General features: G+C 34.5%; 1 protein-coding gene across 1 annotated transcript in view; it reads left to right on the top strand.

Moving 5' to 3' along the window:
* Fam171b (family with sequence similarity 171 member B) overlaps positions 1-24,393 on the top strand; it is a 71,673-nt gene extending 47,280 nt beyond the window's left edge. The window contains exons 3-8 of the mRNA XM_005324395.4: positions 5,349-5,441; positions 8,072-8,230; positions 12,462-12,632; positions 13,680-13,796; positions 19,560-19,683; positions 19,904-24,393. Of these exons, the coding sequence (XP_005324452.2) occupies positions 5,349-5,441; positions 8,072-8,230; positions 12,462-12,632; positions 13,680-13,796; positions 19,560-19,683; positions 19,904-21,248 (2,009 nt within the window). The 3' untranslated portion in view covers positions 21,249-24,393. The remainder of the gene's footprint in view (positions 1-5,348; positions 5,442-8,071; positions 8,231-12,461; positions 12,633-13,679; positions 13,797-19,559; positions 19,684-19,903) is intronic.
* The last annotated feature ends 229 nt before the right edge of the window (positions 24,394-24,622 follow it).

The following is a 24,622-nucleotide window of genomic DNA, read 5'->3' on the forward strand; positions in this document are numbered from 1 at the left end:
AGTACAATTGGAGGGGGGAGCATAAATATTCAAACCATAGCAATCATGAAGTCATTTTTCTTCTAAAGAAGCCTAAAGGAATTGTGAACATGATCTCTGCTCTGTACACAGCTTGTCTGCAGGTGGTAATAGATTGATTGGCATTTTCAAAGGATTAGTAAAAAGCAGGGTTGGCCAGGTAGTGGGGACAGATGATGGAAGAACCTTTGGAAAAGATTAGACAAAAGATTTAGATTTGTATGTTAAATAGTAAGGCAGTTATTGTAGATTCTTGAGCACAGTGAGTTTAAATATAGAAACTGGATCTATGCAACAGTGTATAAGCAACAGTGTTAAAATTGACTCAGATAGCCTGACTAAGAAACTGTGACAGCGCTCCTGGTGTACAGGGACAACAGCCTAGATTAGGAGAAGGAGTGAAAAGGATAGGGGAATACGAGAGACAAACTGAAGAAAACATTGGCAGGGCTTAGTGTGACTAATTGGATATTTGGAAGGTTGTGCCACATAAGATACTGAAATGCAAGCCTGACTGATTGGAAGGATGACCCATTATATTTTCAGTTTCTTTTTACTATAGGGTTCTTGTTAGAATTTAGATAATTCATTTGGTTTCATATTGAAAACATTTGAATTCTTGAGTTGTTAATGATAAACAAAATGAAAAATAAGATTTGCACAAGTAAAACTTGAATAAAGTCATAACCGGAAAAACATAATAGAAATGAGCTTAACGTGATTTGTGTTTTAAATATATGCTTTTTTCCCCAAAGAAAGAACTTAATCACACTATTTATGCAATAAACAGAAAAACAATAATGAAAGAAGAAACCAGGTAAAATGATTCAAAAGAACTAATGAAGATTAAAGTGGATTGATATATACAGGAAAATATAAAAAAGAGATGATTGACAAAATACTGATTCTTTGAAATTTAAAAGAAAACACAGTATCTGGCGAACCTAAACAGAAAACAGGCAATAAAAGACAAGGAAAAGAAGAGGAATACATATAAACTTTAGAGTCACAAAATGTTTCACACCAAATTTGGCAGTAAGCTTAAAAAGTTCAATAAAATGAGTAACTTTCTGATACACAAATGATTATACTGGTTTCTGATGAAGTAGGCCCAGAATATTCTAAGTAAAAATAACCTGATTCAAAGATTACTTTAAAAGTGCTCCAAATCTTTCACAAAACTAATGTACTGTGATCCTAAGATCTAATAGAGGTGATATCAATAGATGCTCTTATGTATGTGTTCTCTTTCTTCTATAGACCAATCTTACCTGTAACTCCAAAGGAAACATTCTTAAAACAGAATAGTAAAAAGTTGTTTATCATTGTTTAAGTGTAACATCCTATTAAAACCAAGTAGTTTTCTTTTCTTGTAGGATTGTGGAATGATAACTATATGTTAAACTCTACTAACTTTTTGTATCATATTAATAGAACAAATTATAATTACTGTCTTATAATATCAATATTTGAATCTAACTATTAACTTTATGTATCATAGTAATAGAACAGATTACAACTACTGTCTTATAATATCAATATTTGAATCTATATGTATATTCCTAGAAAATTACAGAGCATCAATCTTAAAATTCTTAAAATCAATGGAATTTCAAGATTTATTGATCACAAAATTAGCATTTGTACAAATTAGTATATGTTCTTATATTTCAATAGTAACCAGTTAGGGAAAATAATAAGAATCTCTCTCAATAAAATAAGGTTATTTAGGGCAACCTACCAAAAACACAAACAAAAAAATTTAAAACAGCTATGTGTGTTAGGAAACTAAAACTACCAAATATGACAGACATAAAAATACACACACACACACACACACACACACACACAAATCAACCACTACCAAAAAACTGAATAAGCCAAAATCCTGGATAACTGGAAAAATATATTTCTTTTTAGGGAGCCTGAATATGGTAATGATTTTACTACTACTACTTTTTTAAAAAAATACTTATTTTTTAGTTATAGTTGGACACAATACCTTTATTTTGTTTGTTTATTTTTATGTGGTGCTGAGGATCAAACCCAGGGCCTCACACATGGTAGGTGAGTGCTCTACTGCTGAACCACAACCCCAGATTCACTTCTCCTTAAATTGGTTTATAGTCTTAATTCATTTTGTTTAAAAAAAAAAAAAAAGATTTGCTAGGGGCCATTTGCCATTCCAGACTAAGAAATTGTATTGTGATACAAATTGAACATATTAAATATGTATTCTGGGATAAGGAACCATTATAAATCATTGAGAAAAGTGAAATATCAATGGTATAGAGCTGTTTTGGTTAACTGTTGTTTGGAATGAGTTAATTGGATCCATATGCCAACCTACATTGTTCAAAGAGAGCAGATGCAATCAAATAATATTAAATATAAAGAAAAAAACCTGTCTGAACTTTGAATTAGGAATTATCTGTTTAAATTAAAAGCAATAAGAGATGTCATAAAAGTTAATTCATCATTTTTAAACAACAAAAGGCTCAGACTCCTGTACATCAAAAAGCCACAACAGCAAAAGGCCCGCAAACTCCTGTACATAAAGAGCCACTGAGATTGGAAATGTATGTGAAACAGTAAGAGATGATGTCTTTGCTATGGAAGAACTTATGCAAATTAGTAAGCAAGTGCCAGTGCCCTCCCTAAATGAGGTGAATGGACCATGTGGTGACCTAACAGTGTTCAAAAATGGAAATACAAATGATTGGTTAACAAATTAGCATGCTGTACCTTCCTAATAAACCAAGAGCTGAACACCAAATGCACACTTCTAAGATTTTCACCATGGAAAAGTTTTTAAAAAGTAGAGAAGAATGAAATTATGGCATTTGCCAGTAACTGGGTGGAGCTGGAGAATATTATGCTAAACAAAATAAGCCGATCCCAGAAAACCAAAGGCTGAATGTTTTCTCTGATATGTGGATGCTGGTCCATAATGGTGGTGGTGGGGAGCGAGGGAAGAATACAGTTAGATTAAAGTAGAGGGGTGTGAAGGGAGGGGAGGGTTATGGGTAGGAAGGATAATAGAATTAATTGGACATTATTACCCTAGGTTGTATAGTCATACGACCAGTGTTATTCTATATCATGTATAACCAGAAGAATAAGAAATTATACTCCATTTATGTTTGATGTATCAAAATGCATTCTACTCTCATGTATAACTAATTAGAACAAATTTTTAAAAAGTGAGTTCCAGTTTCAAACCTGCACCTAGATTAGTGTCAGGGGAACTTGCATTATGCGTTTTGGTTGAACTAATAGATTTGTAAAGGAGAGCATTAATGCAGGTAAGGAAGCAACAGGTAGTAGCATTCATGACTTCAGAGTCTTTATCAACAAACTTACTAGAATCTCTTGTGAAAACAAACATACAAATAATAGAGTGGACAGACATTCGTCCACCAGAATGTTAGTTCTAATATTTCTGTAATAATAATATTAGAAATCTAAATCTATAATATTAATGCACGTAATATAGGGCGGCTTACGTAAACCTTGATGCTTTAACAAATGAGACATGTGGCCTTAGATACATTATGAAAAGACTCTGTTTAGAGACAGAAGTGCTGATGTTATTAAATGACAAAAGCAATGTGAAAATATTCTGTATATTATACTTATTTTAAAAATCACAGTAAGAATTATCAAAGGATATAATATTAATGATTATCTCTGGGGTTTTGCAATAATCATCATTTTATATTTCTTAACATTTTTACCATGGAGATTATATCCCTTTTATAGTAAGAAAAAAATTTTAAGTGGAAAGAAATCAAAGTGTTATTTTAGTGAGTTTTAGAAAGATTCTCCTCAGGTTTTGTAGTCTTAAGAAGCTGTCAGGGAAATCCCTCTTACAAAAAAAGTATACAAATATGGGTTAAGGCCCTGCTTGTAATCCTCCTGAGGTCCAAGCTACCACCTCTCCACCTCCTCTCCAGTATAATAAATCCACTACTTCAAATCCTAACGTATCCTGAAATTGAAACCACACTTTCATTTGGCAAGTCATTTTCTGTGCAAGTAAATAGAAGTATATTTCATTTTATTTCCACCCATCATTGGATGCTTTTAGCATTTTTCCCTTTTTTTCTTATTTCCTTTGACTGTCTTTTAAATATCTAAAAGTATTAAAATTATTTCCATGTAAATGTGTTTTGTCTTCTAAGAGGTTTGAGGATACTGTATTATTTTTCTTCATTTTAGATGCTCACCTAGCATAGAGTACAAAATGAGAAGTTGTGGTTTTGATAGTATCCCAAAACTCATTTTTTTTTTTTTTTGGTACTAGTGACTGAACTTGGGCACCTGATCCACTGAGTCACATCCTCAGCCCTATTTTGTATTTTTTTTATTTAGAGACAGGGCCTCACTGAGTTGCTTAGCGACTGATGTTTTCTGAGGCTGGCTTTGAACTCATGATCCTCCTGCCTCAGCCTCCCAAGCTACTGGGATTACAGGCGTGTGCCTTATTATTTTTTTTTGATTTCTTATTTATAAGATTTATTTTGTCCCAGTTTCTTGATCCCAATCTTGAAACAATTTAGTTATAATATACTAATTAAAATAATGATATCAGTAACAGACCAAATGAATTAGGGGCAGGGAGATGGGAAGGAAAGGGAAGGTCCTGGGGAATGAGATGGATCAAATTATGATGTGTGCATGTACAAATATAGTATATTGAATTCCATTATGTGTAATTATAATGTGCCAATAAAAATGGAGAAAATAAGTTGTTTCAAATGATCCACCTTTACTCCTCCGGCATTACTACTAAAAGTTGCCTGTGAATCATTTTCTGTGTGCTAAATTGGTTCCTCCTCTGCCAACTCTGAGTTCGTTTGACACACTAACTTGTAAGCAGAAGAGTATTGTGCTCTTACGTGGACAGTTAAAAGTGAAGAGTAGGTATGTCATAAATATCTCTAGCTAAAGAACCTTGAGTCATGAAGCCAAAATTTGTTTTTTTCAAAATCCTAAGAACTGAATAACAATTATACAGAGAAAATAGCACAGTTATTTAAGCACTTCATCATTTGCATCTGAGTCCCATTATAGAACTTCATAAGTCACCTTGGTGCAAACTATTTGAAATAGAAAAGACCAATAGAATAAAATAGTGATGTCAATATTTTTTCTATTTGTATTATTTTTCTCTGTCATATTTCATATCCATTCTTCCTTTGTCTTAAATTGCTCTTCCCATCAAGTAGTTTGCTTTTTTCCACTTTTTAGGACTTTCTGATGATAGAACTATATTGGTTTCAGTTTTTCCCCTACATTAAATGTTTTAATTGTGCTATATTTCACAGTTTATTCATCAATTACACTTTCACTGTTCCCACAAAGCCAAGCAAATATATGGCTATTTGAAGACACTGTTTTGATTACTGGAAAATTAGCTGGTAAGTACAGAAATTCTTACTTAACACTTGAAATGATTATTATGTAAGTGAATTAATATGGATTATAACTTGGAAAAAACCTAAATTGGTCAGTGATTAGTATTGACTATAATCTGAACTGATTCTCATCTTAGTATAAAACTATATTATGTGTTTTATATAGATATAGAAAACATAATTCTGGGAATTGTTTTTTTTTTCTTTTACTATTTTAACACCCAAACGGGAATAGTTGATTTTAGAAAATACTGAAAACAGTGTCTGTCTGCACTTTACAACACTTCTCTCACTGGGGCATTGTGGCTGGTGAAATAAGGAAAAAGTTCCAGAGACCATCTGGGCTCTCTGATTGCTGGTCATTCCTTTTATGTCCCTTGGGTTAACCTTGCTGTTTGGGTGAGAGAGGTCTCAGACTGGGTAGTGGATCTGCTAGGCAGATATAGCTTGCCCTACTTGAATATCCCAAAGGAAAGAATGCAAATGGCCTTATTTGGGTACTGATTCAAGCTGAGTCCTCCTGTTCTTCTTTTCCAACCATGAAGATGATCCTTTGGTCCTTACCTGAACTCCCCAGGCCCTTTAATTGGTATTTAGGAGAAAACTTAATACTATTATTTAGGGGGGAGGGCGGGGACATTGAACTTGGGCCTGGTTAATCTTGGAGTGAGGTGGTAGATCTCTTACTGAGCTGTCAAGAAATTTGGCAGAATTTTGAACCACTAATTCTGCTGGGGTATGACAGAATGGAGGATGTGGAATTGTGTGTGGAGGAATCAGAAGAAGTAGGAATCACATATCTTCAGAGGTCACGTTTTATGTTGCTGGGGCCCTATTAAAATACGGTTCTCCCTAGCCCACTTATGTGTTGGGTTTATTCAGTTTGGTCTTTTTACACTTTCTTACCCCTTATGGGCTTCTTCAAACCCTATTAGAAATTGTTCTTTCTGCTGGAATCCATGCATTGGACCTGTCTGAGCATGTCCTGTCCACTCCTTGGCCTCTATACCAAGCAGTGAGGAGGACTCATTTGTCTGGACAGTACTGGGTATCCCTTGGCAGGTCCCATTGGGAGGGGACCTATTGGTAAAGGCAAGCAAGAAAGGATGGGTGTTTCTGGTGGTATTAAAACTTCTGTAGACATTGTACATTTTCATTTTTTTTTCATAAAATTTATAAACAGAAAGCTCTTCAGTTTGTACAGTGATAAAGTGTTTGGCATGAGAATGTATTTGTGATGAAAGGATGAATCAGAAACTTTGGGAATCCTTCAGGATGCTCAACTGGATATTTTGCATACAGTGCTCATTTTCAAGGGTATATTAACACAATTAAGCCACATATTTTAAGAGTAAGTTGTAGATAGTACTTGTAAGTGATATGAGGGTATTGGGTTATTCTGTTAAATAAGGGAACAATTATATGTGATTGTGCAGTTTTTATTTAACCTCTATTTTCTGGGCATTATTTTTCTAGCTTTACACATCAAAAATCAACTAGAGAGTGATTTTGAGAATTAGTTTACATTATGTTATTATTTAATATCACACAACCCTTTAAAAATTGCTTTTTCCCCATTCTATTAATAATTCAACTTATTTCTTCTGCTTTTATCAGTGATCTTATTAAAGTCCAAAATAAAAGCTGATGTTTCTAATAATTTCTAATTTTATTTAGGAGTTGGTCCTTTACTTAATTAAATGTATTGGTTATAGAAATATCAGTATTGTTAGTGAGTTCTCAGTTGATAAAGGTTAGAAGATAGTCAATTCAAAGTTATTGAAATAAGGTAATATTTATAAATTGAGGAACTGGTATTTGGAAGACTTTTAATGAATGCTTGGGTATCTAATAGAGAACCTACCCACCTAAGTATGGGGCCAAATGTCATCAAAGACACCTTCTGTTGCAAAGAGCTGATAATATAGTCCTAAACAAGCTTGCACCCAAGGGAAGCCCTCTTCCCCTAGTAGGACCCACTTTAGATGTGCTTGATCAGTACTTCAGTTGAAATTACCGAAAACTAGTTTTTCTCTGTTTCTAAACTCTCCGCTGTATGAATGTTGCCTCAATTTTTAAAAAAGCTCTCATTTTTGGTTACAAGACAGCTGTTGCTACTCCCAGATATATTTCTGTTCACAGAAAATCCTGTAGAGGTAAACCAAGTCCCCACTCCCACCATGTTCAAGCAAAACTCACATTATATCTCATTACTGTGCTTGGGGAAAGGCCTATTTTTGGACAAATCACTTTGGCCAAGAGAATAATAAAATGCTTTTGACTGGTTTCAGCCTTCCTGGCATACACTGTCCATTCTTTTGGAAAATAAAGGAAACCCCAAGTGAACCATATGAACTAAAAAGGGTCAGTATGTGGTTCCTTAGAGTGAAATCCAAAAAATGATGAAGAAATTCTGGGCAAAAGAATCAAACAGTACAAAGGTGCTTTTGTGTGATCTGAAGAAAGGGACAACTTCTTATTTAGTTCTGAATTTAAAATAATTATGTGAGGACATGATAGTGACATTTAATAATAATTATAACCACTTCCTTTCAAGTGAAATTCTGACCAATGGTGATATACTTAACATGCATTTGTTTTATCTGTTTGTTAATGAGATTTCCTTTTTCCAGATGCCAAATCTCAACCAAGTGTTCAGTTTTCAAAAGCCTTAATTAAGCTTCCTGACAACCATCATATTAGCAATGTTACCGGCTTTCTTACAGTTCTACAACAATTTTTGAAAGTGGACAATTTTCTGTATACCACTGGAATTACTCTCAATAAACCAGGTATTTTCTAGTTTTTACATAATGTAATACCATTTATAAGAAATAGTTACACATAAACCAAACATTATGTATTTGGATGTTTAGATAGTTAATAAAAATTTGATATTCAACTTTAGAGAATACATGTCACATTTGAAACAAATTGGGTTAAATATTTATAAGCAACTCCCATTTATTCAATGAAAAAACAATTATACCTAAGTCTTTGTGCATTATTTCAAGTTAATGAAAATTTTGTTTTAGTTCCTTAAATTTCATTTGATCCAAAACATGTAAGCAAAATATAGAAAATAACTGATTATTATAAAACATAGCAAATTAAAAAATACACATACAAATAGAGATTCAAAGATATTTATACATATCTTTTTGTAATTTGACTTCTTATTCAATTTTACTAAACTGATGAGAAGTGTCCATGATTATTAAGATATAAAAAAGATTATTAAGTTTATGGGTTGGAGTAAATATTGTAATTTTTTTCTTTTGCTATATATATTAGCTATTCTCTGTGGGTAAAATACAAATAAATATTGAAAATACATCTTTTCCAAAGTCAATAACTTTAATGTACTAATATTAGTTGTGGTTTAAAAGTTAAGGCAATGATGGAATTTCACACTTAAGAATATATATATCCACATTGTTCCATGATTTCTACTACTTATTGCAACACAATTGAAATTCCACTGAGTATAATCACCTCAAACAATTTATAATTCTGGTGGTTTTGGTTATGTCAAATTTTTGTTTCATTTCATTTGAGGAGCAGTATAAATGAGATTAAGATGGGCAAATGGACCTTTGGGGTACATAGGTATTTTTCTAACCTGCCATAGCTGATGTATCAGTGCCTTGCCAGATGATCCCCACTCTTCCGCTATCACCTTATCTCCTATTGCACACATGATACATAAATACTGTGGTTTCCTTGCTTTGGCTAGGACAGTTCTCAGCTAGGCTTCTGTCCCTAGTGGGACTGAGCTGGTGTTGCCACAGTGATAATCTGCTTATTGACATGTCCTGTGTCGGCTTCCTTCAGTATGATGTTTCCACTTCCTGAATGGTAGATGCTTCTTGAGATTACCTTCCAAATGAACAGTCTAAGCTCATATTATCTGATGGTCTGCTTTTTGAGGAAGCCAATCTAAGATACCTGACAAGATTTCCCTAGATATAAATTAAAGCATGCTCAAAATGAAAGCAGGTATAGGATGGTGGCAATGAAGCTCCAGTTGTGTTGGGTGTATTATGGACAAGACTCACTGGATACAGTGGGAAGGGGTCAAAATGAGTTCTGTGTCTTAACATTCTCTACTACCTGCTTTTGAAATTGTTCATTAAATGTTTGATTATCCTGAGAATGTCACTATCATTTCAAGTTATAGAGCAGTGCTGCCCAGCTGGGAATGTTCTTCTGCTTTGTCCAGCATGGTAGCCAGTAGCCACATATGGCCATTGAGCCTTGAAATATGACCAGTAATTTAACAAGGAAATGGATTTAATTTAAATATCCACATGCAGTTGGTGGCTACTCTGTTGGACTGTGCAGTTCTAGAGCTCTGTAAGTCAAAAGTTTCTTTTGACTTTTTCATTGTCTTTCACACATTTCCTTTTATTTCCTCCTTTGAGTTGACATTATCTCAAATGGGGCGTCAATGTTCATAGTTTGTGAAGCCACTGACTACATAGAGCTGAGGGATGGGGTTGAAGCAGGGACTTCAGAAAGCCAGCTGACAGACTTTAATATGTATCTTGAAATAGTTACTCGGCAGATTATATAATGCTTGGTTTGTGCTAACATTAGATCACTAACAAGTGAACTAGTCTACAAAATATGTATGGTATCACTATGATTATTTTTTTTGTATTTTTTAATTGGTTGTTCAAAACATTACAAAGCTCATGACATATTCACTATGATTATTTGATATTAGTATTTCAAGAAATTTACTACAACAAATTGTTATATTTAACTGAACATTTTCAGTGATTCAGTATTTGCCCTTTCAAGTTATAGAGCAGTGCTGCCCAGCTGGAAATGTTCTGCTTTGTCCAGCATGGTAGCCAGTAGCCACATATGGTTATTGAGCCTTGAAATATGACCAGGATTTAACAAGGAAATGGATTTAATTTAAATATCCACATGCAGTTGGTGGCTACGATCCAGGTCTCGTAGTAGTAATATGAGAATGAACTACTTTCCATATTCTCCAAGGCCCTGCACTATGGCTTCTCTCTCCTTTTGCCTTCCAAGCCCTGGGCCACCTCTTTCTTATACCTACCAGGATGACATCTGGTTTGGGGGCTTAGTACTTGTTTATTCTTCCTGGAAGGGTATTCTCTGAGGTCTTTGCTTGGGTAGCTCCTTACCATATGGCTATAGCTCAAAAGTCCCTCCTTGGGATTCTTCCTAGATCACCTAATTCATTGCCTTTCTGAATTGTCATGTGCTTACATTCAGGTGAGAGAGAAGCTAACCATGATTAAAGAAACAAAGATTTTTGATAGTAACAAGCAATTAAAAATATACAGTAGGTGATACAAAAAGAGATCATGTACTTACCATATTTTTGTGATCCATATTAATGTGTAGTACCTATGGGGTTTTATAATAAACAGTAACTGAGTGCATAAAACTTAAGCTTTGAAGTCAAAGATTAAAAAGTTTAGACCAAAAGCCAATAAGATGTAAAAAGTATAATTTTTCTATTTCTCATGTATTAGTAAAGTACTTAGAAAATTAATAATTAATTAGTTATTTATAGAAATTAAAACTGGAATTTTAACATTATACATCTAACCATATTTTTATTTACTGTACATATTCTGGTACATCTTATAATTTGGGCATTGTTTATATTTCAAAATCAAAAGAAATGCAGTTTCTACGCTTTTTCCTCCAGAGTCAAAGTCTGTAGATAGCTCCTGATATTTCAGAAGTCATCCTACCAATTATATAATCAAATCTTTAAAATATCAAGAAAGCAGCTGAGCAGGTTGGCACATGCCTATAATCCTAGTGGCTCAGGAGGCTGAGGCAGGAGGATCACAAGTTTAAAGCCAGCCTCAGGGGGCTGGGGATGTGGCTCAAGCAGTAGCGTGCTGGCCTGGCATGCGTGCGGCCCAGGTTCGATCCTCAGCACCACATACAAACAAAGATGTTGTGTCCGCCAAATATAAAAAATAAATATTAAAATTCTAAAAAAAAAAAAAAAAGCCAGCCTCAGCAATTTAGTGAGGCCTTAAGCAACTTAGTGATTTCTCAAAATAAGAAATAAAAAGGGCTGGGGATATGGCTCAGTAATTGAATACCTCCAGGTTCAATCCCTGGTACCAAAACAAAACCCTTTAGGAAAACAGTAAAATCAACCTTCTATTAACCTGCTTTTCTCCTACTTTTGAGGCATTGAATTAAGTGATACTAATATTTAAAATCTAAGTTTCTTAATCTCAGTTATACTAATTGTTTTTATTATAGTATTAGTAAGTACATATCAAAGCATATCACCTTCATTAAAAAATGGTATTGTGGGTGATTTTGTTTTATGTTGAATTGCCAAACCTAGCGATTAATAATTGCATTTTGAATAAGAATACTTTTTACTAAGTAGTGCAGCCACGACTGTTCGTTGTGGCCCTCCTTGAAACAGATGGTATTGAGAGGAGCAGGTCCAGATGCTGCAAACCTGTAACTGGATTAATGGTATGGTACAGTAGAGCCTTTATTTGGGCATGTTTGTTTATTTTTTAGTTCATTTTTAAAAACATTCAGTTAGATTCAAGATCCCTTAAATCAGACGAATCAGAAAATTAGGAAACTGAGACGCCTACTGATTTGTCAGTGTTGCATTGCATAAATTATATATATAAAGTATTTTGAAATGACATTATAAAAATACTTAATGTGGATTCATTAACTATTTGACATTAAAATGTATAACTCGGCTCAGGAGGCTGAGGCAGGAGGATTGTGAGTTCAAAGTCAGCCTCAGCAAAAGCAAGGTTGCTAAGCAACTCAGTGAGACCCTGTCTCTAAATAAAATACAAAATAGGGCTTGGGATGTGGTTTAGTGGTCAATTGCCCCTGAGTTCAATCCCCAACACCCCCACCCCAAAAGGATGCATAACCCTGAGTGAAATGGAGAAATCAGATAGTTTAGATCCATAATAATTACTATATAACTGCAACCTTTGTTTGTACATGATTCTATTAAACTGTCTTTTCTAGGTTTTGAAAATATTGAACTGACTCCTCTTGCTGCAGTATGTGTGAAAATATATTCTGGAGGAAAAGAATTAAAGGTGGATGGCTCCATTCAAGTTTCTCTTCCCCTTTTACATACAAATGATATAAATGTGGGGGATCGCATACCTGCTTGGACATTTGATATGAACACAGGTACGTTAGCTAGGTGAATATATTTTGAATATTTTTCTGTTGAATATCTTGTCTTAGAATTTGGTACAGTTATAGGTTTTCAGTAACATAATTTTATGCACTAAGTTTAGTGACCAAAGTCGGCCTTACTTTGATTAATATAACCATGGGGGAATTGGTGCCAATATATAATGTACAGGAAAAAATACAGCATTACTTGCTTACAAAAAAATCAATAATTATCCTCTTAGTTTTTTTTCCTGATAGGTAATGTGAGCTTATCTAAAAATTTGATTAAGGCAATTGAGAAATTTATGTTTATACATTGTCTACATGTATCACATTATCATAAATATATACAAATGTGTCAATTGAAAAATAAAATAGACATTGTTTTCAATTGATATTTACTATAACAAGTCAATACACCAAAATACAAATATATAACTATACAACAAACTTATAATAGCTTTTTTATGAAATTTGTACATTCATAAAACTTCATAAAAGGTAAGGACTTTACTGAATTGTTTTCTCTAGATGGCAAGATTTTACTAGAATAGATGACATTTTTTTTAAAGTTAAAAAAAAAGTTCTTAAAGAACTATACCAATAGTACTAGAACAAAACAATATTCAATAACTTGATAAGGTCATAAAACATACACTGTTAGTTTTTAATCAAATTCCCAGGACAAAGGACCAATTATCATTTATTGATTAAATTGGGATTCCACTACTTATAACCTTCAAAGATATCTGAGCATACACAAGTTGAGCACTAATTGGAAAGTCATGAGTCTTCTAAGTATGTCTGCATTCTTAGTTTATTTATAATGATTTTTTTTCCTTTGGTCATAACAAATCATTCAAATAATTCTATTTTACATATTATAATAGATTCTAAATATAGTTTAATGTTTAATATGCATTACCTGATAATATATTGTCATGGTTTTCATAATTTTTCAAAAAGTACTGTATTCTTCACATTACTGTCAACCAATTCCTATCACCCTAAAGATACATAATAGAAGCTAACTAGTGTTTTGCTTACCTTTCTTTTCAGGTGCTTGGGTAAACCATGGCCGGGGAATGGTCAAAGAATATAACAATCACTTAATTTGGACTTATGATGCACCACATTTGGGCTACTGGATAGCAGCTCCACTTCCAGGAACTAGAGGTACTGTGAAAGTCAAACAAGTAATTTTTAAAAATCTAGATATCATGCTGGATTTGATATTCATAGACCACTCAGCCACTTACCAGCTGTCTGTCTGATACTGGGAAAAGCACTTAATCTCCTCATCTTCAGCTTTTCTTCTTCTTTTTTCTTTTTCTTTTCTTTTTTTTTTTTTCATGCACAGAAGAGAAGATTAAGCTCCATAAACTCTAAGGTCCCTTATAGAGTGTCCCATAAGTCTGCAAACAATGAAGTTTATTCAAATCAAATATTTCTTAGTTAACATTTTTTATGAATAAATTCTGTCTAGATCAGTTGATGCTTTTCGTTGCAAGCAACAGAAACATTTTGGATAATTTAAAACAAGTTTAAAAGCATATGGGGAATTTATAGGGTCTTAGGGAAGGTTGACAACCAGATGCTAAAAGGCAGAATCTCTGCACTCCACAGGGGCTGGTTAGGGGACTCTCTGCTGTCCATGCCAGGTTGTTGCTGTGTGTTGGCCAAATCCACTGCTTTCCAGCATTTTTTCTCATTTGATTCCTGATTATCCTAGGGGTGAAGAATTTGCTTGGGTAGTAAGCACATCTCTGGTGGGAGCTGGGGGAAGAAAGGGCTCTTGGAGAATAGTGTCTCCAGACTGTTTTGAAGAGAATATAGGTGATAAACCAAATGAAAATTGACCTGACATTTTTAACAGAAGGTGCGTGGGGGCTGGTGGCCACAAACCAAGAATTATTCACTAGGGAAGAACTATAATTTTCTAGGATAAATGAGTATCTCATTTTCTTCCATTTAACATGGTATCAGATGATCTAAATAATCTGAACCTAAGAAGACTCTACATTAATCTCATTCAGTAAATTTCTCAAAAATTTGAATGACTGCTTATTTTGTCCATTAAATTTTCATGAATAAAGAAAGATCCTCAAACCTGCTGTCGTCCAGACGGGTTGAATGGTGGGCTTGCTACCGCTCTCTGGGCCTTTGGGTGTTTGCTGGCAGAAATCGAGTTGCTTCAGGGCTTTCCCTACACCAAGCTTTGTTATGTCAACTTTCTAGTTTTCAACATTTTGTTGCTCTTGTCTGTTATCTCAATTTTCTTTTATCTTTGTAGATTGTGTATTTATAGGATCAAAACAAAGCAAAACATTTAGTGTTGTTTTAGGGAAGACTTGGGATTGAACGTTAAATACATATATAATTCCTCCATCTTCAATCGAGTATCACAGATCATTCCTTTGGCTTTTGAAGTGCTTTGGCTCCTAGCTGAGAGGCAGCCACTCCCTGGCTGTTTCATGCTAGTCAAAAATAGTTGCAGTACACACTCTGATCCAGGATGTGGATGACATTTTACACATACTTCTCTGTAGTATTCTCTAATCTAACAGAGTGATTTTATTATTTCAGAGTTTTTTTCTAAAAAGTTTTTAATCCAGTTTGATTTTCACTTAACATTGGCAACATTTGAATTTTAAAACATGCAAGAGAACATGGCTGTTTTTTAAAAAATGAAAGCAATATATTTAGTATTCCATTAGATGAAATGTGAACCATTAGCCATATATGATCAAGAAGGATATTCTTTCTGTTTCTATTTGAACTTAGTGCTTATGAGATTGTTTATTCACAAATCAGAGGGTGGTTACCTTTGTTCTTCATGTTGTAAAATATCATGCAGTCTGGCCAGCTGTCTGGCCTTATCCTATTCTCAGTTTGCAACGATAATGAAATATTGATTAAAAAGAACAATTAATATTTAATGCCTAAACTCAAATCTAGTTATTTCATTTTAAGTAAAAAATAACCCAGGAATACTCGAGTTTTACAGAAAAGTGTACTTCCACTAAAATATATATCCGAAAGGACTAGTTTCTATGTGATCATTTGAATTACAAAAGCCAATATAATTTTTAAAAACAGTTTAAGTTCAATTTAAACTGTTCTGGTGCTAGGGACTGAACCCAGAGTATCCTGTGCATTATACTACTAAGCTAAACCTTCAGCCCAGAAGTTCTTTTCTAGCTTATCTATTTATTGTAAAAGATTTTGTGTGTGACAGAGTACTAAAATAGAATTATGGGATTCTCACTTAGACACCTTCTAGTAATGCCTTTGAAAAATCGATTCTGCAAACATAATAGTAAAAGCAACACTCCACTATTAGATGTATAACTTGATAATATCTCTGACTTTGCTCATAATTAAGTAAGCAAGAAATAGGTATTCATCTGAGTATTCATTTTTTTTGTTCTTAAACAGGGTGAGTTGGATATTGTATTTATCTGCTCTGGCTGCTATAACAAAATACTACAGATTGGGCAGCTTAAACAACAGAAATTTGTTTTCTCACACTCTGAAAGCTGGAAATCCTAAGATCAGGGTGCTCTCAGGGTTGATGAGACCTCTCTTTTTGGCTGATGGATGATAGTTTTTTTATTAAGTCATCATACGGCCTTTCCTCTGTGCATACATGGAAACAGACTTCTGTGGTGTCTCTTCTTCATCTTACAGTGACACCAGTCTTATCTGATTGGACCCTATCCTTATGACCTCACTTAATCTGTATTACCTCTTTTTAGGCCCTGTCTCCAAATATGGTAACACTGGGAGCTAAGGATCCAATATATGAATGTTAGGGCTAACAGATGTGGTCATCCCTGAAAAGGGAGAAATCAACTTTTTGTTGTCCTTTTTTAATGTTACCACAGAACACTTTGGACACAAATTGTGTGTGGGGGTTTCCTTACACCTTATGACTCTCTAGTTATTAGTGAACATTCTCTGCATGTACTACACTACCATCCTGACAGTACTTACTTGGAATTGTCTTCATACACCACAGGCAATCCCTCAAGATTGCCGCCACTTCAGATACCAGTTGCAAGTAGCAGATTCCCCAGGTTTCCTACACTTCTGTATGACTTGGCTTCAGATTGGGAGTTCCCACAATTTCCTTTTTAGGTTTAATAATTTTCTGTGCTAGCTCACAGAACTCTGGAGAGTTGAAAACTCTGGAGGCTGGGTGTGGGACTGGTCTACAAGTTCCTATCTTCCTTATGGTTTGGGCTTTCACTCTGGTGATCATCCTTCTTCCAGGAGCCCACCAGGAATTATCTCATTAGAACAAAATGACTCCTATAACCTAGGAAATCCCAAGGGTTTTTAGGAGCTCTGAGGCAGGAACCCACAGAAGAGATTAAATATATATTTTTTAATGTTGCAATCATTAATGTCCCTAAATATTTTAGGATATATTACTGTAAAGCCAAAATTAGTCCCATGATAGGTTAGTGTCTGGTATGCTGGAGTTACTTTGGTTACAATTTGGTTAAATGTATACTGAATTTGTTTTTAACATTTTAAAATAGAATTCTAGAATTCCTTGGGGGGAAAAATGGTTAAGTGGTTAAAAGTAATTTTTCAGACTGATAAAGGAAAATAGGTGAATGAGTGCAGAGTTTAATAAACAACCACTTATTAATGTTTCAAATATGCATTTTCATATATATTTGAATTAATATGTGATTTTTTTTAGCATTCTGACCTCTTCTATGTACCTAATAAGCACATGAGCAGACATACACTTTCTGCTGTTGTCATACATGTAAGATATGAGCCAGTCCAACAATACCAACCTCTTATTTCCAGAACCAGTTCTGCTAGAATCCTGCGAAGTGTTAATTATTAGTGGCACTCTATTGTAAAGGCATATATATACATATTCATGTATATTTAGGAACAAAATTGCTTTTTGCCTAATTGATATTTTTTCTGTTGTAGCTCTTGGTCCTACAGATATGAATAAGCCACTTTTGTTTCTTTTTTTTTTTTTTAAGAGAAATTACATTGAACAATACTGTATTTATTGTTAGATATGATACACTATTTTTAGTCACCAACTGTGAATCTGTAGCTAATACAAAAGTGCCTGTTATGTAACCTTAACATTTCATTCTGTAACAACCGTGGTGTTGTATGGCTAGCACTTGAGTGCTTACCATGGGCCAAGCACAGATTTAAGTATTTCATAACTATTAACTCATTTAAGCTGCAACAACCCACATTGGTTATGTATGGCTTTTGTTATTGCTGATTTATAGATGAGAGAAATGAGACACAAAGAAGAGAAACTTGCCAATACCACGGAAACATAAATGGCAAGGCCAGGATTCTAATTCACACACTCTGGATACAAGGTTTATATGCATAACCACAATGCTGTATTCCAAATCTTTTAAATATTGCTGTTATTTCTTTACTTTTTTAAAATTGGATGATGCAAAATGTAAAGGATAGACTTAAAGACCTTGTGGTCCTTCACTTTCTTCCAGTGTCCTTGGTGTACTTAAGGTCCTTATTCTGGACATTTTCTCATGGTAGAGATTATCAGAAAATCAGCTGTACCATCACCCTGAATACATATTACAATCTAGTTGATAACGACCTAGTCTTCTTGTACACTTTTCAGAGGAAAATGAAGTCTTCATAAATTAGTTCTCAGTAGAATTCACTTTTATGCAGAATTTATTAAGCTACACTGATTATCCTATTGTAGTAGCCAGCTGCAATGAAACTGCAATGAAACTTATTACACAGCATTTGCAGGTGTGTGCTCCCTCAGAACAAGAGGATAGTGGGTCTACTGTGCCCCAGCTGGGTTCAATTTACCTGGAATCACAGTGTCTTCTTATTGCAGAGCCCAGACAGAAGGAGTTTGCAACTTTTAATTCTTTAAGTCCCAGGATTTTCTGACTTTTCTGTTCTTTACATTCTTGCTTGCTTTAGTATTTTTTGAATATATTTAAAAATTTTTTTTAATTAAATGCAACTAATAATCAATACTCACAACATTCTGTCTCAAAACCTGATTGAACAAAGCCCACATTAGTTAGAAATATTTTTTTCCTGGTTTATTTTACCAAATATTTTGTTACTGTTTTTTATCTTAAATCACCATTTTTACTGCCTTCTGAAACAATTTTTTTCCCTGCTTTTTGTTTGTTCTGGAAGCCATTCTTATATATTTTAGGTTTTTGTTTTAGTAGCGTCTCAGTATCCAGATTCCAATTTTTGTAACAGCCAACCTGCATTCTCGGTGGCTAACAGTAGCAAACATTCATTTGCTTTCCATATTATATGAGTGTTTTTGTTTGTTTGTTTGTTTTTTGGGGGGAGTACCAGGGATTGAACTCAGGGGCATTCAACTACTGAGCCATGTCCCCAGTCCCATTTTGTATTTTATTTAGAGACAGGGTCTCACCAAGTTGCTTAGTGCTTCGCTTTTGCTGAGGATGGCTTTGAACTTGAGATCCTCCTGGCTCAGCCTCCTGAGCTGCTGGGATTATATGTGTGCATCCCTGCACCAGGCTTGTAGAAGTGTTTTAGGCTGACTGCTGTACTGTTGCATTTGGCTTGGTTCAGTTTAAACTATTTTCTCATTCCAGAACTCAGCTTGAAGGATTAGTTACATAAACTCTGGGATATGCTATTCACATATTAAAGTGCCTTAGCAAGAGGGTAGAGCTATACCATCAATTTAAAGTGTTCATAGTTCATTGGTCAAAGCAAACCAGTTGATTAATCTCAAAAGGTAGGGAAAGCATACTTCATGCTAATTCACGGGGAATTCTGACATCAGAAGGAAGCAAACAAAAGTGTGCATACATATTCAAGCTGCCTTATCTAGCATGTGACATACTTGAAAATTTGACCTAAAATAAAATTTTCTCTTTGTTTCTTGGTTTATGTTGAACCATCTAGGTTCAGGTCTGAATGAGGATTCCAAGGATATAACTGCCTATCACACAGTGTTTCTTACAGCCATATTAGGAGGAACAATAGTTATTGTCATTGGATTTTTTGCTGTTCTACTTTGTTATTGCAGGTAAGAACAACATTAATCAATATGCATAAATCCAGAAAACTATTAAATTATAGTATCACTAAAGCGTATTCTGTGCATTATAAAGTTTGTAGAAATAGGTTAGTCTTTAAAATATGTAGATTAGAAATATAAATACATTCTAACAATAGCACTACATATTGTGATGTGTTTAAAAAGTTAACCTTCTAGATCATAACTTTTGCCTACTCCTCCTCTTTAGGGATAAGTGTGTTACTCCACAGAAAAGAGAAAGAAATGTCACTAAACTGGAGGTCCTCAAAAGAGATCAGACAACTTCAACAACACACATAAATCATATAAGTTCAGTTAAAGTTGCTTTAAAAGCTGAGGACAAGTCACAGTTATACAATGCCAAAAACTCCTCCTACAGCCCTCAGAAAAAAGAACCATCAAAGGCAGAAGCAGATGAAAGAGTTTCCATGGTAAAAACCCGGGACAACTTCAAAATCTACAATGAAGATGTTTCATTTCTATCAGTCAATCAAAATAATTACTCAAGAAATCCAGCACAGTCTTTGGAGCCCAATGTTGGGACCAAACAATCAAAACATATCAGCAACAATCTATCTTCATCTTTAGGTGATGCTCAAGAGGAAAAGAGGTATCTCACAGGTGATGAGGAGGGGTATGGGCGTTCCCACATTCCTGAGCAGCTTATGCATATCTATAGCCAGCCCATTGCCATCCTTCAAACATCTGATCTTTTCCCCACTTCAGAGCAGTTACATGCTGCTAAGTCAGCCACTTTGCCAAGAAAGGGCCAGTTAGTTTATGGCCAACTGATGGAACCAGTAAACAGAGAGAACTTTACGCAGACATTGCCCAAAATGCCAATGCATTCCCATACACAGACCCCAGATGCCAGGGAAGAGGATATCGTCCTTGAAGGTCAACAGAGCTTGCCTTCTCAGACCTCGGATTGGAGTCGCTATTCCAACAGCTTGCTGGAATCTGTCTCTGTTCCTGGAACACTGAATGAAGCTGTTGTAATGACTCCATTTTCATCGGAACTTCAAGGGATTTCAGAACAGACCCTCCTGGAACTGTCCAAAGGAAAGCCCTCCCCCCATCCCCGAGCATGGTTTGTGTCTCTTGATGGAAAGCCAGTAGCACAAGTGAGGCACTCCTTTATAGACCTGAAAAAGGGCAAGAGAACCCAGAGCAATGATACGAGTCTAGACTCTGGGGTGGACATGAATGAGCATCACTCGAGTAGAAAGCTTGAGAGGGAGAAAACATTCATCAAAAGCATGCATCAGCCCAAGATCCTGTACTTAGAAGATTTAGACCTGAGCAGCAGCGAGAGTGGCACCACCGTCTGCTCCCCAGAAGACCCAGCTTTAAGGCACATCTTAGATGGAGGGAGTGGGGTTATTATGGAGCACCCTGGGGAAGAATCTCCAGGAAGAAAAAGCACTGTTGAAGATTTTGAAGCCAATATATCTCCCACTAAAAGACGGGGCAGACCACCACTAGCCAAAAGAGATAGCAAGACTAACATCTGGAAGAAGCGAGAGGAGCGCCCCCTAATTCCCATCAATTAGTTCCAAAGGTGGTTGTGTCTCTGCTGTCTTGTGCTGTGCGTTCTTGCTTCTTGTTATAAACTGCAGTATGAACTTCTTAAGAAGTTGAGACTGAGTGACCTCTTCTTGGCCCTGGACATGCCCTGAGCAGAGTAAATAGTAAAATGGTAATTCAGTAATCGGAGGGAATGATGTTGAGGAATGCCTTTTCTGGCCTATTCTTTTCTGTAATTTTTGAGTGATGAATTTAAAGTATCCAAGCTTTCAAGGTGTAAAATAGCATCAAGATATTAGTATCTGAAAATGTTAGCCAATTTGGTACTGACTCTTAAGAATAACATAGTAAAATGTGTACTTCTAAAGCTGTTCCCCAAATTGTCACCTCTGCCTTGGTGACTGCCCCATGGATCCCTTAGAAATGAAACTGTCCTCTTCAGGCATCACCCCTGTAAAATGTCACTATGATGTCCTTCTCTGCCTGCACTCAAAAGCCACCACATGAACATTTTCACTGATGTTATTGTAGAGACTAGAGAACATTTTCTTTTTTGAGATAAATAGCATGTATATTGTGTCATCCCCAAAGTAAATCCTACACTCATGGAAGATGGGCAAGAAGCTTCTTGGTCCTTGGAGAGGGGAAGTGCCAACGTTTTGGATATAACTTCACATAATAAATCAAAGTTACATAGAAATTTGAGAAATGAAAGCCTGATAACTGAATTTGAATTTTAAGGTTTCTTATTTTTTCCTTAAAAATGAAGTAGACTTAGTAGACTTATTACTTTAGTTTAAGGCTCACTGATAACATGGAGGCTCAAATGAGTTTTATTTCTTTTATTCTAAAAATCCAAACTCAGTCACTTAAGGCTATAAAACTTGATTTTAAAATGATATAATTTTTTTAAAAAAAGTAACAAAGTGTGCAGAGAAAAATAATCATTTTGTGTCAATGAGCAGAAAAAGAAATGCCATTTTCCTGAGGCTAAAAAAAATATATCTTCAGGATATTTATATGTGTCAAATGTTGACATTTTAAAAAGATGTTTGAGGAAAGCAGTTTCCGTTTCAGGGCAAATGTAAGCTTTTCCTTAAATCACTTGTAGTTTTTGCAGCTTTCCCCCCACAGTTTTGGAAGTCTTATATCCCTGTCCTTTTCATCATAGCAAAGAATGCAGTGTGAACACGGTTAACATCTATTTTTAATTATGTGTCTTCAGCTCTGAGGTATCATTCATAAGACGTAAAAAAAAAAATAAAGGTCCCATCCCATTTTTAAAAAATTGCATGAAGACCCATCTGGTGTTACCTTTTTCTTGGTGGGGGAAAAATGAAACTAAATTGCTTTATTTCATATCCTCTACTGTTCAACATAGAAGCAGCATACAGACTCAAGCCACTTAAACAAGTCAAGAGTTGAAATCAGCCACAGGAGCTTTAGTAAAATTGTAGGTAGATATACCATGAGACACAGCAGCTTTTCCCTCCTGAGTAGACTTCATCCAATTATTCTCCTGGAACCAGTTCTGAAACATCTACTCTGTCATATAACTCCTCCCTTTCTGTGGTATCCCAAAGAACTTAAAGACCTGAACATATGTTTGCTACATAGTACCCTGATCCATAGAAGAGATGAATGTGTTGGGTAATATGTAGGCTTACTTTTTTTTCTTTTTTTAAATACCGATAAGGCTCACAATTAGAGGAGGCTTTTTATTGGTCATATACAGAACAATACAGTAAAAGTAGCATGAATGAAATAGATTTTTGAAAAGGTTAAGGAGTTAATGCTCTGTGGAAGTGCCTTTGATACAGACTTGCATTATTAGAAGGATATAATAACATATTTCTTAAGTGTACATTTTTTTGTTACCCAAATTAAAAAGATGTGCAGTTTTTATTTAAAAATATTAATCTAGTGTTTCATGTTGGAACAATGAATTTTGCATGTAAGTCATATTTCTTTTGTGTATTTAATCCCTTTAAAAAAATTCAGCATATGTTGATAAATTATGTTGGAATAAATTATGTTGGAATGAAGTTAGAAACAATATAGCAAAATATTGTACCTCCTCAATATATTGCATGTATGTTTTTCCCCACCTTTAAGTAAAAATGTTTCATTTCTCAGCTTGGTAGTAAAATAGATTTATTGGTATAGGTATACCATTCAGGTTTGCCACTTATTTTATTCATTCTGTGTAAAGGAAATGAAACAATGTATCCCAAGGGCTTTTCTTGAACTATTTATTTGGTTTCAGAACAAACCCCGCCCCCCCTTTTTTTTGGACACTGCACATACTGTTTTCAATTGGGAATTATAGGCAGTTTATCTTTTCTAGTGATCAAAGAAAAAGACTTATTTGTGAGTACTTTACAAATTTCCTGTTTAAAAAAGTGGAAGCCATCTACTTTTTCTTAGCCCAAGTGATGATAAACAATATTCACTACTTTCTTAAATTTTTAAATTAAAAACCAACAGCCTTTTGCAAATATAAACCTAGGTAATTTTGATTACAAATTGTTAACATTTGTGGATCCTTTGTATATACTTTGGATATAAGAGGCAAAACTATCACTCAACTGTTGGATTCCTTTACTAAAGCACAGCTATATGTATTTTTGAATACATATTATGATCTTGAGACTTTATAAAATCAATTTTTATGACTTTATGCAGTTGTATAGGGATTATGCCCTTTTATAATACACAGTCTATCACAAAGATCACAGATGTTGAGGGGAAAAAAAGCACTTCTTTGCTTTAGCAATCACTTTCAGATCGCCTTCTGTGTGTTTGAATTCTCTAGTATCAATACATATTGTAGGGTTTTAGAGATATGGGGGCCAAATAATGAATGACCCTCAAAACTTCCCAGAAAGTGAAGCTCAGAGTTACACATTCATTTATCAGGTATGGATTACTCACCTCTCCATACACCAACATTGTAAAGGAATTTGTATTAATTTCTATTTCAGATCTAGAGTCTGCATTTTGTCCTTGTTTCCAACTGCTTTCTTTTGTATTCTTTGATCAGAGAAATCTCATATTTCAGTGTATTTATTGCTGTTATTACTATATTTACTGCTGAAAACTGTAACAGTCTGAAGATTTGTAAAATGTTCAACATAGTTCATTAAAGATAATAAAATAAATTTAAAAGCATACTTGATGTGCTGTTTAATATTTGGTAAAATGCAAGGGCTTCCTATATTGTCATTTAATTTAATAAATATTCATTACTTTTTAATCATTCCACTCTCCATAGTAAAATAAACCTGTTTATAAATTAGATATCTATATATTTAATGTCTCTATAGTTCACATTTTTTTCTGTTGAAGCTGAGTGTGGATAAATTGTTTCATGCAATGAGATTAAAAGAGTTCAGTAGAT

Source organism: Ictidomys tridecemlineatus, chromosome 7 (assembly GCF_052094955.1).
Source record: "Ictidomys tridecemlineatus isolate mIctTri1 chromosome 7, mIctTri1.hap1, whole genome shotgun sequence".
In the NCBI taxonomy this organism is placed as follows: Eukaryota; Metazoa; Chordata; class Mammalia; order Rodentia; family Sciuridae; genus Ictidomys; species Ictidomys tridecemlineatus.